Source organism: Ciconia boyciana, chromosome 1 (genome assembly GCF_034638445.1).
Source record: "Ciconia boyciana chromosome 1, ASM3463844v1, whole genome shotgun sequence".
Lineage (NCBI taxonomy): Eukaryota > Metazoa > Chordata > Aves > Ciconiiformes > Ciconiidae > Ciconia > Ciconia boyciana.
In genome coordinates this window covers 159,454,429-159,471,894 of record NC_132934.1, presented here as the reverse complement: position 1 = coordinate 159,471,894, position 17,466 = coordinate 159,454,429, and the positions used below count along the sequence as shown (strand labels likewise).

General features: G+C 38.3%; 1 protein-coding gene across 1 annotated transcript in view; it reads left to right on the top strand.

The window, feature by feature from the left end:
- Positions 1-16,516, top strand: part of ITGBL1 (integrin subunit beta like 1) — a 145,838-nt gene extending 129,322 nt beyond the window's left edge. Inside the window, exons 9-11 of the mRNA XM_072853727.1 lie at positions 9,719-9,865; positions 14,808-14,921; positions 16,425-16,516. Coding sequence (XP_072709828.1) covers positions 9,719-9,865; positions 14,808-14,921; positions 16,425-16,516 — 353 coding nt within the window. The remainder of the gene's footprint in view (positions 1-9,718; positions 9,866-14,807; positions 14,922-16,424) is intronic.
- Positions 16,517-17,466: the final 950 nt, after the last annotated feature.

Below are 17,466 nucleotides of genomic sequence, written 5' to 3'. Positions count from 1 at the left end.
GAGAGCGGAGTAGAGGGGGAGAACCATCTCCCTCGACCTGCTTGCCAGGTCCTTCCTTCGTCTTCCCCTTCCTTTGTCTGTGCCTCTGCACTGAGACTTAATATGCTATGGCTGGAGGAGGTGTCTCATGCAGCCTTTTTGAGATTGGTATGTTCTACCTAAAGGCCCATTCCCTACAGTTCAGTTTTTTTCAATGATGTAAAATTTGCCCAAGTCTATTGCAGTGTTGATCCACAGCAATATTTAATATCATGGGTTTTTTGTCTTTACTTGGTTCTTTGAGCCTTTCTTGTGCAAGTTTTTTTTGGTGCACACACATGACTGGAGAATCAGAGGTTTGCCAGTACAAGTTCTTTCTTGGCATGGCTATGTCACTGATGTACACCAGGCTTGATATTTAATTATCTTGTATCCTGGTGGGAGATACTTCTCTCTCTCCTCTGAGGTTATGGATGTGCTGCTAGCTGCAGATGTGTCCCGAGCTTTCAAGTGTTATTTGTTCCCCTGCTGCGTCCAGTCATGTTTTTTCAGTTGATGTCATCGTTGGCTGCTCCACCTCACTGGGTTGACTGTTGTCCATTATGTTCTGTTCTCTTTCAGAACTGAGGGCAGGCAGGCAACAAGAATTCAGGACAACAGTAAAGATCAATTTGAAATTGATTTTATAATGCTCTTAACTCCATTCATTTTGATTTGTTCTCTGGACCATTATTAGCCTAGCTGTGCGTTCTTGTCACAGCAAAGTAGCAACCGTTGAAGGAATAAAACAGAAGCCCTTTTGGGTCCTCTGCATGCTACTGGGTGGTGCAGGATTATGCTGCTTAAAAACCCCTACAATAAAAAGAAACGCAACAAAAATAGTAAAAAGTTAGTTGAAGCTCCACACAAGTTCTTCACTAGGGCTGCCAGCAAAAGTTGAAACTCTTAACAGGTGACTCATAGCAAGGCTCTTACGTATTTCTAGGGATGCTCCCATTTTGTTTTATGTCAGTATTTCAGTCTGTGCTTCATATAGTGGACCACCAATTAGATAATGAGCTTTGATAAGACCTTTTAATATTTAGTCATGGATGTTTGCACTGTCCTCAACACTAAGCCTCTGGTCACCCCAGCAAGCCAGTTCTTTGATTGGTGACAATAGAATACCTTGAGAAGTCAGATTTGTTTATTTTCAAGTGAGCAAATTCACTTTGATGACTTTTTAACTATTTATTTTGGCCATGGCACAGCAAAACATAATCCTAACGCTGTAGGGAATCCAGTTGTATAATGGCATATCACATCCTGTCACATCAAAGAGTAAATGCAGCTATATTTTTGTTTGTTTATACCAATGCCTTTTGGTAAAAGGCATTAGTTCTCATTAGTTCAAGATTCTGGTTGTAGTATAAAGGCTTGTAAAAGCTGGAGGAGCTGATTTATTATTGGAGGAAATGCTGAGGTAATTAATATTTCCCTCCTTACTCAGGTCTGCCTTCACACCTCTCTGTCCTCTAACTATAGGAAACCAGTGCAGCAAAACTACATGAGACTTTATGGGAGGGGAAGTTAATATTTTTTTTATAAAATCCCCAAGTAAATTAATTTTCACCACTCAGACACATTCTCTCATTGATTTCATTCACTCACATTCTCACACCCACATACAAGCATAAAAGTGTCTGGATTTAAGTAGTTTGGTCAGGATCATTTGTGTGTGACACAGAAGATGGACAGGAGATGCCACCCATCAAGTTCGCAGTAGGTGTTTTTGTTTCATCTTGAATGACAACAGCAAACTGGTTTTTAGACATGTCTTTTATATCGTTTAGGACCCAACAGGATGAATCTTTTGACTCACAATTTTTCTTACTTTCATCTCTGTAAGTTTTAGGCAAGTCTGGTGCCTGTTGTCTGTGCTTCCTCATTTTTGACATTCTTAGGACAATGCTGTTCTTGTTGGGCTCACATGGAAAGGAATGACACAAGTTATGTGCTGTGTCCGTGTAGACGTCCTTTGTTGTTGAGCACACAGTCTTCTGCTGACAAGTCATCATACCGTCGTTTTACGAGAGTGCAGACCTTCTGGTTTTGACAAAATAATACATTACTCAGTTTTACTGCTGTGAATGTGTTGTTGGTTATCAATACAGGTCAAGTTTTTAACCTCATTCTGGTGTTTCTTCTGGTGCTTACCTACACATTTCCATTCATACGTCATTCACACCAGTCTTAAAATTTCCAATATAAGTCTCTACGTATTGGCAGAAAACAAGGGAAAAGCTGTGGTTTATACGGCTTACATATACTTAAAGCCACAATTCCCAGCTTTCCGATGTTTTAAACTTTTACAACAGAGACAGAAGCTTCCACATCACATTCTTACAATTAGCGGAGGATTCTAGGATCACATATTCATCACCAGGATGTACAGTAGAAGTGCTCCCTCTCAAAAGCCTAGTATAACTTGCCCCTAATTGCCATGCTCCTTTGAATATAAAATTTTTGTTACTATCCAGCCAGGCTAAGTAATTTGATTCAGAGGAAGAACTGCCTTTCTTTCTTTTTTTGGAATATAACTATGCATTATTATATGATAAAGCTATATAACAGAAGCTGTCAATTCTTTTTTATGAAAATTCTAGGTCCATATTGCAGAAATCATGAATGACATTTATTTTTGTCATCTGTTCAGTGAAGCAGAAACATGGTATTTTCAGACAGCGTGTTCTTATGAGGACCAATAAGATCATAACCATAAAAATGAGAGAGTTATGATTAATGATATGCTTCATTAAGCAAAGCTAAGTATTAATATTATGGTACGGTTGCTGTCAGACGATTTCCTCATTTCTTGCACTAATGTTGCTTCACAGAAACAGAATTATATAGGACATTTATGGAACTCTCTAATACACCTAAAATGCAAATTAGGAGAGAAAAATAATACTATACTATCTCCCAGCTGAAGACAGCTTTTGGCACTGACTGGTCTGAAAACTCAGAAATATGAATTCAACTCCTGACTCTATTGTGGCTTCTCAGACTACATGGGACATAATTTCAAAGTCTTCAATTGCCTAAAGTTAGGCATCTTGTATGATTTCTGATGCCCAAGGCCACCCTTGCCTGAGCCCAGCTTGGCTCCACTAGGACACAGGGATGCCTGCATAGCTGCTGCGGTCATGAGGATGTCCTTGATATCTTAGGGTATGTCAAATGGCACTAGGCATCTGAATTGAACCTGTAATTTCTCTGTGGTTCCTGTTATGTTAAAATAATAGTTTATTTCCTACCTAACAGGTTTTTCATCTTTTCTATTGAAAAATCTTCAGAGCAGGGACCATGCTCTTTTGACTGAGGAATCTGAAATACATGTAATTGTTACAGAATTCACTAGACATTTTTATCCTGTTTAATAGAGAATTTTGATTATGGTATTTGTTATTGAAAAATGCAATTGATTCTCCTGGGAAAAAAAATTTCAAACACATGCTTACTGGGTAAAAGTGGTGCTAAAAAAAGTGAAAATGACTGTATTAGGTAGTGGAGAAGTCAGATATCTGGCATAAAGCTAGTGTGATTTAGGGTTTTATTTTGACAACACTAAGTAGAGAGTTAATGATTCAATGCCTGTGTCCTTGCACTTAACTACTTCATCCTAGCTCTGAGGCACATCCAGGGGCAGCAACAGATAAATTCAAAAGGATCACTAGGTATTGAATTAGATACGAGAGTGACTAATGTAGCCGATACAGATATTAATGTGCATGGTATATTCTGTATTAAATTAATTTGGGTTTACTTAGCTAATTTTACTTTCCTAATTTTTCTTTTAAATGCACTATAGATTTCTGTCCTGGTCACCCAGACATTTGTGCAGGTGTATGAAAAGCTGAGACTTCACATAGATGCACAGAGAATGTACTTTGTTTAGCTTTTCAGATAGCATAAAATATGATTTAGGTTTGTAAAAAGCATTTTAATTGAATCTTTCTGTTGAAATGAGCAGTAAAGGAATTGCTAATGTATCAACATGTAAGTTTATTTATTAATCAACTTAATAAATTATGTTAATTTACAAATTATTAATTATATTAATAACATCATATTAATTTATATTATTATTTTATATTACATTGTTATATTGTTTATATTATAATATAAATTTATATTGATTTATATTATATTATATTATATTATATTATATTATATTATATTATTAATTCACAAAGCCAAAAGGGGCTTATATGTTGAACCTCATATATTAGGCTATAAATAGTCGTTACACTATACCCAGGCTTCCCCTATGTTGAAGTCTCTGGGCTGTGTGCAACTAAAGCCTGTCTCTGAGAAGGCCATGCTCTGAAGACTCGAAGACATGTGCAGCCCATGCCAGCATCACTAGAAAGTTTGTTCCAATAGTCATCATCCTTGTTTGAAATGCTGTTCCATTTCTCAAATGAATTTGTAAGTATCAGCTTTTCTCTCTGGTTCTTGCTTTGTCTTTCTCCGGTAGTTTGAGAATCCCCATTCTAGTACCTTCAAAGAAGGTAGTTCAGATCCTGCTGGAACACTTCTTAGCCTTTTTTTTTTTTTTTTTTTTTCCAATGGGCTAAGCAGATACAGATCTTTGAAGTTCTTTCAGCAAGCCATTTTCTCTGCCTTTTGAGTTCTTTCTTTGGAACTTTTTGTGACTCTTCCAAGTTTTTGAAAATCTCTTTCAAACATGGATATCACAGTGAGTTGCAGGACTTTAACGTCCATCTCATCAATGCTCTAAACTTTCCTACTAATTTTGTTCCTACTCGCTTCTCTCCTGTTATATGCATATAGGATGGCATTAGCTGTTTTCACCGCAGTGTTTCACTTGAAGTTTTTACTGAGCTGCCTGCCTGTTGTGTTGCTCAAACTGGAGCCACAGTTCACCTTTATTAGACTTGGACAATAGCAAGTGATCTGTTATGAAAATATAATAGACAATCAGTATTTCGCTTCACATTTATATTAGGTTTCTCTAACTGCAGTTGTCACAACTGTTCCAGTCTTATGGCATTCAATTGAAATAAAATGGTATTCAATACAAATAAAAACAGAAAAAAAAATAGAAACAGAAAAATAGAAATAGAAATAGAAAAAAAACCTATAAATACTCCTGGTATTCAATAAAAAAAAAAAATAAAAATAAAAATAAAAATAAAAATAAAAATAAGTGATCCAGTAATGTTTTTACCAACTCTTTTAGCATATTTGGGCAGGTTAATGAATCCTTCTCACTTAGAAATATTTCTCCCAGATAGATGTTGTTTAATATTCTCTTATGTTAATAATATAATGGAAAGTTCTTTATCATAGTCCTGTAATAAAAAAATAGAAAATCCTGTTTCTATTTAAATACAGAGAGAAATATTTGTTTCATTTACTGTGTTGTTCTAAATCAGGGATCCTGCATTATGCTGAGATTTTTCATATTCCTAGTACACTTTTAAAACTTCTTTTCCACCCAGTTACAGATTTTTGGGTTGGTGTTTTGGTTTTGTTTTTTTTTTTCCCTATTATGTCCATTTTATTCACAACAAAATTTCTCATTTATATTGGTTGCTATCTATTTCATCTTTCTTTCTTTGGCTGTACAGCCTTCTCATTCCTAACTCGTAGCATCTCTCCACCATTAGACCTGGGTGGACTTCTCTCTTACTGTGGAAAAATGTCATTGGACTATCAGATAAATTCTTCATACAGGACGGTCAAATTCATATTTTTATAGCTGAAGATTTGTTTCCCCCATTTCTGGTTAATATTTACTTTATTATGTATTTATTATATTATATTAGTTTGAGAAACTTGTTCTCCTGAGATGCCAAATTTTGTTTCGGGCTGGCCTCAGTTTGCCCTTCGTGAACATCATCTGGTTATAATCAATCTACAAATATGAGCCAGCTTCCTCTGCAATGATTACTTCACCTTTTTCATCATGCTGACATTCCTGTGTAGTGGTGTCTTTTAGAAAATGATCATGCAGGTTTTTGGGGAACTCTGACAACAGTTATGTGAGTAGTCCTAAACTGAAGTTCCCCACGACCACAGAGTTTTTTTTCCAGGCATGGTAAGAAATAATTCATCCTGGTGTCCGGTTTGATTTGGGTTGATTTGGGTTATAATGGACCTCTGCTAGTAATCTGTCACAGCTTGCTTTGTTGCTGCATTCATATTTCACATTTAAGTCTTGTGGTTATTGGATTTATTGATAATTCTAGGCAAAGTGACAGTATCTTTAACATCATTGTTTTCTCTCCTTTGCATCTCCCCCATCACAGTCTTTCTTCTTGATTGGAGATTAATGTTTAAAACATTCTGTTATCTATTTAAATGTTCATTAACATAGATTTTTCTGAATGAAGATCTATAGTCTCAGAGCCATTGCAATATGCAATTTGTTTGTGATTTTAAGTGTTTTATGTTAAATCTGAATTTATGTAGACCAACACTTTCCAGTAAATCTGCTTAATCTGAATAGTTAAATCAGTATTTTATCATGTTAGCCAATTCAGTTGGGCTGGACTTCTTCAATTAGAGATTTTTCTTTTCCCCTTTGCTCTATGATAGTTGTATTCTTGAACTATGTTCTCCTCTATGAAGGAATTATATTCAGATCTAAAAGGAGCTATGAGCAAGAGCAGCACCTTTTTGTTGCTGCTCTTGCTCATAATTTTAAGAGTCTGGGATTCATTGCAATGAAACTGGGACACTTTGAATGTAATTTGAATATTACATTCAACTGAAAGCAGTCGCTTATAATATTTTGGCTCTTCCTTTTGGTTGGCTTGTTTGGACATCTTCAGACAAATGCAAAGAGCCTCTGCAAGGAGGATATACACAACTAAAGCATGTAAAGCAGTTATTCACAGGCTAGCCCACACAGAAGATAGCTAGGAGTTAACAAGCATTGGGCTAAGCACTTGCATACTCACCACCCCGATGGATGAGGCATCCAAAGAGCTGCAGCTGCCCAAGCTGGTGCCAACTAGGAGTAAATATTGTTTTGGTAAAATGGATTACTTGAGACAAAAGAATCCTTTATGTTTTGAGGATTTATATGGCATAAAGGAGGAGAGGAATTGTCATCTCAGAAGAATGCATGTCAAAATTTTATGTGGTAACCTGTAAACTCTGTTTGCTGTAAATTAATAGGTTATTTGTTACCTTTTTATTTGACTTGTGTAAAGGCTTTACAGACATGATCAGTCTCTGCATTCTATAAATCATAATGACGGTACAAGAAAAATGATACAAAATTATTTTCTCAGTGAAATCAGCATGGATTTCTTACTATTTATTGCTAAAATGTGTACAAGTATTTGTATCTCCACAAATAATTTTCCAACACTGACATCCAGTTGTATATTTTGCTCTTCAGTGGTTGACCTATTCTCAAATCTAATCTATATGTTACTAAACAAAAAATAAATAAGGCAGATAAAAATGCTCTCACAGAAGCTTAGCTATAGTAAATTAATGTAGACAATTGCATGCCATCTCCCTGGAAGGAGCATATGGGAAATATATATGCTTGTTTTCTCCCTCTTGTATTTTGGTTTGTAGTATAGTTGTTCTTGTTTCCCAGTCTAACACAGAAGCTAAAGTAGCATCAAGCTTCTATTGTTGCTAGTTATCAATTTGTAATATTTGATATATGTTAAATGCATATATGTAAATTTGTAATTGATGAATGTCACTTGCAGAAGTGGGGAGGAATACTGTCATAATAAGACTGCATTATTGTTACTGAGCATTTAAAGTTGTATAGGTAATAAGATTTTTAAAAAAAGATCAATACACAGTCTGGGGTACAAAAATTATTCTGGACTGTTAGATCACCGTAAATGACAACTCCAAGACTTTGGAGCTTCCAGTGTTTTCTAATTTAAATTAGTAAAGTATTTGGCCATCAGTAAAACAAGGAATTCCACTTATAGCAAACTACAAGGTTTGTCTCTCCTTTCAGCTTCTACCAGTGCTGCCTCCTAGTTTCCCATGTCAAGTTGCACTGTTATCTCATGAGAAGTCCACAAATTAGAAAAGCAAAATTGCTGGTTTGCTTTTCTGCATCCTACAGCTGAATGCTTTGCCAGATACTCCTACTGCTTGTTCCCTTCTTCCCAGCCCATGCTCCCAAATTATCTCAGTCCCCTTGTTTCCACTCCCTTGCCCTACATAGCAGTTAGGATAGACCAACAGTCACTGATATGTATAATTTGCTTCTTTTAAGCCCAGTAAACTGATTAGCTAAGGAATGATCTTCTCTGCTGCAGAAATATTATTCAAGGTTGAAAAGTGAAATTCTGGCTGGGAGACATTTCTTTTTCTTCTATTTTCCATTTCTGTATTCTTGTCTGCATTTGTTGTCACTTTTCCCTTCTTCCTGGCCAGATTTTCCTCTCAGTTTACTATTCAACATATTTTTCCATAAACTATTCAACATTTTTTATTAGTCTTTGTACAAATAATTTTCAAAAATTCTATTTAATCTTTTTTTCCCTCCTGTTTTTAAACATCTATTATAGCTTCTAGGCTCTATCTTTGACCCATGTTCTAGCATTTCTTTGACCTTTCCCTCACTTGTCATTACCTGTCCTTCTTTCCCTAAGATTTCAAAATCTATTCCTCTCCACTTGCCCTCTATTTTATATTTTTTCTCATTCCTCTTTTATTTCTGTCCTTTCATTTCCCCCTATTTTTTCCCCTTATTAATAATCTTCTGACACCTATGTCCTTGCTACTGTATTCTTCTTCTGCCTGTCAATCTTCCCTCTCATTCAGGCTTCTTGTCTTGATCTAGGAATTCAAATCTATGTGTCCCTGTGGAGAGAGCCCACCATGGTAGCCTGCCCATTCTTCTTTGAAGTCCTGCCTTGGGGTCATACAAGCGTGTGCTCTGGAGAATGCTCTGGTGTCTTCCTCCTTCCTGCTCCTCCCTCAGCATTTCACTACAGCATCAGGAGTGAAAGTGCCAAACCTTTTAAGCTGCTAAGCTGGGATAGCTACAGATGCAGAAGAAATGCAGAAGAGAAACAGGATGTTGTTAGGGTGATGAGAGGAACTCTTTGCAGGTTGCCAGTTGGGTTTGAGTACACCCAATTTTAGCAATTGCATGAGACCCTGAGGGAATTATCTTCATCCTGTACTGCATGAGTTAATCTATAGTAATTGCAGAGTATGTTGAGTCCAGGCTTTGCACATCAGCTGCTCCATGCACTGCGGCAGATAACCAGCAGTAATGGGCTGCTGGAGGAGATTTAGCTCCTTTGCCTGTTCTGCTGTGCGCTGTGCTGCTCTCAGCCCTGTGCTGGGGTCTGCTTCTACAGGTGATACTGTGAGATACGCAGGTGAGACTTTAGTGCCGGGCTGCAGGATTAAAGACATGAGAGGGAAGGGGTTGTGTCTGTCCTCAGTACACTGTGGATTAGGGGACATCCCATAAAGTTGAGTTAATGCTGAGCTTTGTGGATGAGGGGAGCCATGCCTATGCTTTTCCGCACATCACTAGGGCACACTGTTTAACACAAGAATGAGAGAACTGAAGAAGGCCACCCTGCCGGGAAGCTGTGCTGTCCATACCTGTCTGTCTATCCTATAGTATTCACTTCACACTGCAGAGGTCTGAAGATGATCTCAGTTGTGACCACAGTCACTGCTTTCTGCTTGGTTTTGCTCGTAACCAACCTTGGTGTCGTTACAGGCCATGGTATCTGCTCATGCGGCCGATGCATTTGCCAGGATGGGTGGTTTGGAAAGTTGTGCCAGCATTCAAGGAAGTGCAACATGACGGAGGAGGAGAGCAGAAGTCTCTGCGAGTCAGCAGATGGCATATTATGCTCGGGGAAGGGTAAGAACTGGCAGCTGAGCTACCCCATGTCAATGCCCTGGCAGAGGAAAACAATCATGTTCTGGAAGACTAATGTGCATGGCAGTGTGTTGTTGTTTAGTAACCCTTTCTTTCAAATGCACCTATTATTAAAAGGATGTTATATTTGGCTCCGTAATGCACTTACATCCATTTTGTCGAACACCCACCACAGTCGTACATGTTTAGCAGCATTGCTCTCCTATGCAGTTTGTTAATAGCATATAATTTCCTGTACGTGATTATCTGATGGCCTGCATTGGACAGCTGTACATTATGAACTAACCGTTAGTGCTCCATCCAGTTTGAGGGACAGGGGCACTACCTGCAGTAACACTGCAGTGGGCAAGATGGCAAATGTAATATCTCAGGCAACAGTAAGTGGAGGAGAGTGTTTAACAGCAACATTTGGTATGCTTAATCACCCCCCCTCCCCAAAACAGCAGCAAAGGAAGGGTAGACATCTGCAGCCCCCACAACAGAATCCCACAAACTCTCTCATTTACTAATTTTTATTCAGGTGGTTGCATCAGCTTCAGTCCAGCTATAAAAAATTGCCACAGGGAGGAATAAAATTTAGAAAATCTTGATAATTATCTGAAATTGTTCTCTGAGGTTCTTACCTTGCAGTCTTTCAGGCTAGGAAATTGCATTACTGGAAAGAGGGCTTTTTAGCTCCCATAGTGCAAACTGCCTATTTTTGTATATAATATGTCTGAAAGAGAATAGACAAAAAACAGGTGGTGGGACTGGCTGGAGGCTAGAGTGCACCCACTGCAGACTGGACGTGCCATTTCCTCTGTTCGTATAACCCTTGCATAGACAGGGAAGAAACCTGCTAGCTGGAAAAAAACAGTTAGGAGTCTTCTACATCAGGCAGATTTCCAGTTGTCCCTTTGGTAACTTTTATTTCAGTGCAAAGGTAATCTAAATGGGGTTTCCAGCCTGGTCTTCTTCCATCTGGATTATCACTTGTCAGAATTCTCCCCCACTGCACCATTTTATTTTGTTTTTTTCCCCCTAGTCATCACAATGTCATAGAAAATGAGGAAGTTGCACTGTTTCTCTATTGTTTCCAGAAGATGTGGCTATCTTTAAATTAATGTATGTGTAAGAGGATGTTGAGCTACTGGAGAAATGGAGTTACTCTGTTTTATTGCAGAAGTTAACTTTTCTTCTCGTAGTCTTGGTCTCCCTGTGATTTTTTATATAAAATGTGAAGGTGAGCGAATATGCTTAAAATCATTAATATACACTGTATAAGATTCTAAATAAATGTAAACATGAAAAATGATGTTGAATTTTAAAATACTTGTATTATCTGCTACCTTTTTGTACGGATGGCTGAGAGCTATTTGTTCCAGCCTGTGGGCCTTACTTTGAGAACAGTTAGCTTTGAGCATGTATATCAAGGCTATAATCTACTCTGAGGCTTTGGGAGCAGATAATCTGGCAGGAATGTGCAGACATCAGGGATTTTTTTCCCTCTGTTGGCTACGCTGCCCAGGGGAGGGTTTGGGATCTGGTCACTAATGTAGGCTGGAGCAGCCTGAAAGTTGCTCTAGGTTGTAACTAGCTGCAGGCAGGTAGTGCTTTTAAACCTGGCTGCATGAACGGAGGCTCCAAAGGCCCAGATTTTCTAACGTAGTTGAACAGGATTTACTTTCTAAGGGAATTACAAACCTGACCCTAAATCCATATTCAGCAACAGTGGTGGGATTTTTTTTTTAAGTTTCTTCGGCCTCCAAGCACAGGTAAGCTTCCAATGTGACGGAAGGTTGCCCTGAGGACAGTCAATATAATAAAGCTGTGTCAAATCAGATGCTATAGCAGCTTTATTGTGGGAACAGCTGGTCATACGTAAGTGCTTGTCCCAGCAGAGAAATACCTACATAAGATAACTTCCAGAAGTGTGTGGCCAGTGAACATTCAAGGAGGCTACTGTCTCCTGCCTCTTCTCTGAGCAGGACGGGGATCACAGGCAAAGATAGTCTAATTACTTGTAACTTTTGTTTCTATGCTTAGCTTTTTTTTGCCTTTTTTTTTTTTAGGCAAATCTATTTTTGATGCTTATATATGTATCTGGAAATCATGTCTTACTGGCTACCCATACTTTAAAATGTTGTTCATAGCTAGTGTGACTGGCACTATCCAGAGGCCAAAATGACAAATTGTCCTTTCTGTTTCATTATGTTGAGCAAAAAGTAACCATTACTGGTCAAATAAAAGGGAATTTCGAACCTGTGCACTAATGGGGGTTATTCTGTCTTTGCTGGAAACCTAGCCAAGATATGCAAGCGCTATAACGGATTGAGGGAGCTTGAATTTCTGTTTGTAGGATTGAATAGACTCTAAGGAGTCCTGGTTTTCAGTGGAGAGCTGAAAATTACACTCTGTTAATATAAGCAAAGTTGGACATCCACATTCCTAGGCTGTTTTCAACATCTTGGCTCGCTGACTATGCCACCTGTAGTAAAAGCTCTTCCCAAGGAAAACAGCAACACCCACCATGCTGCTGCCTCCCTGGCAGTAAATGTAGGGCTGCAGATGGCTACTGTAACGGTGCAGGACACGGGCTAGGTAATGAGCCAAATCCCATCCGAGAGGATCTGGCTGGGATCCCAGGGAACACCCTGCAACTCATTAGACTCATTTTAATTAAACTGAGGAGCCTCCCAGAGCAGCATGCTCTGTTCAGGGGAAAGACTTGATTCAGTCTCCCTAACAGATTTTACATTATCGAGCCTGATCTTCCTTGGTTGACTTGATGTTAAATTTGCTGTATCTTCTGCAAAATAGTTTTAAACATCATGGGCATCCCTCAGTAGCAGCATCAGTGCTTGCTTATGCAGAATCACTTCAGGTTTCTTACAATGTTATGCTCTTATTAACTGCTTTAATTTCACTAAAATTCTCATACAATTCGTCATTATTTTCAGCTGTCAGTACCTTGTAGTTTGTATAAACAGAGACATTCGGTTTAAATTACCCTCAAGTATGTCTTAGTGTATCTCTTGCTTACACAGCAACCATGCAATATGTATGCTATCCTCCACTGCCTCTTTATACAATGGCATTTTTTATCTTTGTAGGGAATGTCAGTATTTTCTGTGCCCATGGCTCAGTAAGCAATACTCAGAACTCACAGAAAAAGTAGATGCTTAACCAAATACTCCATCCCCAAATGTTCCAATCACTAGCTTTTCCTGTATATATTTACATGTTCCATATGTTACAAGTTAAAACAGCATTTCTCTAAAATTAGGCAATGAGTTAATTTTTGTCAACTTACAGTAAACACTAGATTACTTACATTTTTAATTAAAAAATTGGATACTCTGCTGAGGCTGTTCTGAAGTTTTACAGAAGTAAGTTTCAGTGATCACAGACACTTCAGTATTTATGGGAAGAACCTAGGGAAAATTGGTTGATATCGACACATCCACTTTTTTTTGTTAAAATGTGTATTTGGATTTTTACTATGGATTTTATTCAGAAGTCACTGAAAGGAATGGAAAGATGGAAAAGCATAATTTTATACACTTTGGCTCAGGTGCTGTTAAGTAACCCATGAATTCTGTTTAGGTTATATACTGATATAACCAAGCTTCCTTCTATATAGTTTTCTTTAATATTGCATTAAACACATTGGTAATTTTGTACTGGAACCATTCTGGAAATACTGCAAGAGGGTAGGATTTTCAACAGCATCTAACTCATTTATAAGCATGTTCTGTTAAAGGTCGACAGCTTCTTTGGTGACTTTTTTTTTTAAACTCCGCCTCCCATAATTGAAAGCTATGTGTGTATTCTTTGTTATCATTTTATTTTGGTTTTGAGATTTTTGTATTGATTTGTGCTGTAACCTGTTCTTAGGGCTAGGTCCACAAAAGGATTTTTGCTCAGCAGTTACTAAGTAAGTGACCCACCTTGGCGTTTTAAGTGTCTGTATAGGGTCAGGCAGCTGAGGATGGGCTCTGTAAAAGCCAGCTCTCTTCAGCTGGCTGTTGGAATCAGCCAGGAGGAATTACCATCTCCTAGTGGCATTTCTAGTTGCAGAAAAGCCTCTCTCACACCCTTCTCAGGCTACAGGTTTCCTGACACGTGATTGCCTGGGGGCAACTGTCCCTTTCCAGGATTCGGAGCCGTGAACCTTCTCCTGAAGGTAGGGATGTCTCTGAGTCTTCCCTTAAAGGGAAGTTTCTGGTGCTCGGTGGGTTACGGCATCACCTGAATGTCACCATAAAGTCCCTCCTTTGGCTGTGGGGTGTGACCTGACAACCCCGAGGAGGAGAGCGGCTTATCCCAACAAGGGGCATTGGGGTACTCTGCAGGAATGAGCAAACTGCTGAACCGCCGCTACGTGCACAAACTCTTGCTGACCTAGAGCAAATATTTAGTAATTCCATGGGAGGTGGAGCAGCTTCATTTGTGGTGATGAGGATTTTGGGGGTCTAAATGTTAGTCTTAGGCACCTCTGGTCTTTTGTGGACTCATCCCTAAAGACTTTAGATGAGGAGGGCCATTTTCTTCCTGGGTACGATTTTATTGCCTTCAGTAACAGTGGGTCAGGGACAATTTGAGCTTTTCTAGTCAAAAAAAGAACAGTTACTGGGAAGAGTAGCCCTGATTGTAGGTCTCTGAAACCAAAGGAAAGCTTCAAAATGTGAGTCCTGATTAAGTGAAATAGCAGAATCAAAGCATTAGTAGTAACATCCCACCTACTCTCGCTCACCCCACAAGAATCCTTTTATTCAAAAAGCTTTTAGCTTGATTATTTTCTTTTATGCAATAGCTTCTCAGGCAGCAATTTTGTGCATATGTGCACGTGTGTATGTGTGCACGTGTGTGTCTGGGGATGTTATTTTCTAGTCTGAAAATGCTAGTGCTCTTTGACTGTGAGTAATAATTTTTGTGATTTCAGGTTCCTGCCACTGTGGAAAGTGCATCTGTTCACCCCAGGAATGGTACATTTCAGGCGATTTCTGTGAATGCGATGACAGAGACTGTGACAAACATGACGGTCTCATTTGCACAGGTGCAGTACAGGCTAACACTTAATTGCTCTAAGAAACAAACTGTGTTGATGGGAATTATGTTAGACAAAGCCCAGCTTCTTTTTTCTCCACTGACGGAGGAAGTGCATTTGCTGGTTATTCAAACCTGCTATAATTGTTTCTTCGTGCAGCGTGATAATCAACTTAAGGTTTCAAAACAACAGTTGAAAGCCTGAGTATGAATTTAAATAAGTAAGGCAGCTATGAAATCCACCAACAATTTTCACTGTAATAGACTACAAGTTACTGCTTTTTGGCAAAGGACGTACAATGTCAGCATTGCGATCATGAGATTTCTTTAACTTTTGTTCTCTTACTGGACTTTCTATGTGTATACTGCATTTAAGTCATAGACAAAATTGGCTTGTCTGATGATCTTTGGTAGGTGAGAGGCATAGCTGTGTGGGTTAACAGAGCTTCCTGGCAATCAGACAATTCTCAGTGGGAGGCTGAAATACCTGACAGTTTTTCTTAGGACGTGATGGCTAGTGATTAAAGTGGCTTCACCTTAACGTTGTCTGAGAGTTCAGGTGGCAGATGTGGCTAGAAATGGGCAGGCTGCCAACAAACCCTTATGACAAATCTAGTGACAAGAAGCAACGCGGGAATTGCTAAATTAACTCACTGGCTGCTTCCTGTTACAAATCTTAATTTTAGAAAATCTTTGCTGAGCAATTATTAGATGTGGAGGAAATCTGCAAGCCAATCAGAGTGAGAGAGTGGAGGGCTGACAGTAGTAAATTGTGTCTTCCAGCTAGCCCGATTAGCAAGGGTCCTTTTCTGGAGGCAAGTAGCCAGTACAGAGGCAACAGGAGCCTTATCTTCAGCTGCAGCGGCTATTCATGGATCGTCATAAAGTCAGTAGGAAGAGGAGTTCACATTGGAAACCCAGGCTGTAGAGGTCTCAAGCCGAGCATCCAGGAGTCATGAAAAATATTGAAATAAAATGAAAATATGGGTCTCAGTACTTAATGTTTCCCCACTGCAAAATAGGACTGATACATTTTTCATCTAATAGAGAGTTTGAGATGTTATTTATTTGTATAGCACTTCTGAGAATTTAGGTTTAAAGTTTTTCATGTTGAAAGTGATGTTTTTATTGCTATTCTGTTTGTAACTTTTAATGTCTTTTTCTTTCTGCATAATAGTTAAAAGTAATCTTGTTTTTCCTTGTACCTGGAGGTGCAGTGTGAACACTGAGACTCAACACCTGGGTACAAATAGTGGTGGCATAATTACAATATTTGCAATTCTGCTGATGGAATTATTGAGAGCATGCTATTAATGCCTTGTAAGTGTAGGTTTGGGGTGGCTCCTTAATGCAATGGTACAGTAATTGCTTCCTTCCAAAGACAAAAAAGGGGTGTAGGGAACAATAAAGGAACAACGCAACTACTTTAGCATGGCTTTTTACTTCCCATAAAACACATTTTAATGTAGTACATTTCAGTTATGATAATTGCCTTTTATTCATTCTCTTCTAGGCAATGGTGTTTGTAGCTGTGGAAACTGTGAGTGCTGGGAAGGATGGAATGGAAATGCTTGTGAAATCTGGCTGGGGAGAGAATACCCTTAAAAAAGGACATCAAAGCCTGAGGAGGTTTTTGTTTATTTTTTTTTAGGCTGCTAGAACATTTAAATTCAGAAGTACTCAGTGTGTGGGTGTGGGTGTGCATGCACACACACATGGATGTAAATACTTTAGAACACTCATTTGAGGGCCTGCTCCTTAAATAAATGCATGACAAAACTAAAAGAAAAAAATTTAAAATGCCTTTGGAGCAGGACAGTCCAAGCTCTAAAAGGTGAAGTCATAAAATACTAGTCCTGTGGAACTTCTCCAGAGTTTTTTGGTAAATTCAGTGGGGCTGAGATTACACCCATAATGCCTATTTCTTAAGCAACCTTTGGAAAAGGTGTAAGAAAGCCTTTTCTTTTAACATTATTTACTTGGTTGTCACCTCTCCATATCAGTATGCAACAATATTCCTGTAGAAGACTAGCACTGCTTGAATGTTTGTCAAATAATCCATTTGATTAATTTTATGGTGTTTGACAAATACATTGTTTGGCCCTTTTTTCTTTCTAACAATCCTGATTATGCATCAGCTCATAAGTTGAGAAAAGCTGTAAAGAAGGTTATCAAAATAGTAATGATTTTTTATTTGGTCAAAGAATTGTATTTCTATAACTGAGGTCCGATTACCTGACAACCATAGACTGAAGACCCAAAATGTTTGAACAGACCTTTGTCCACAAGAGGACTTCTTAGTTTCTGTGGTTAATGTGTCAGTAAGTTCGTTATCTAGTCTACATACTATGATACTTTCAAATACATAACCTATAGCAGTATAAGGAATGAAACTAATAAATATATAAATGTATGATTACCTATTCTGAATATGTATCCTGCAACTCATGTACTTTCATCACACTGTTCTATGTATGTACAGTTGCCTAGTCCTCTTAAAAGTAAAGCAAATGAAAATTTGTTATACTAATAACTTTTAGGATGACAGTTCTGTA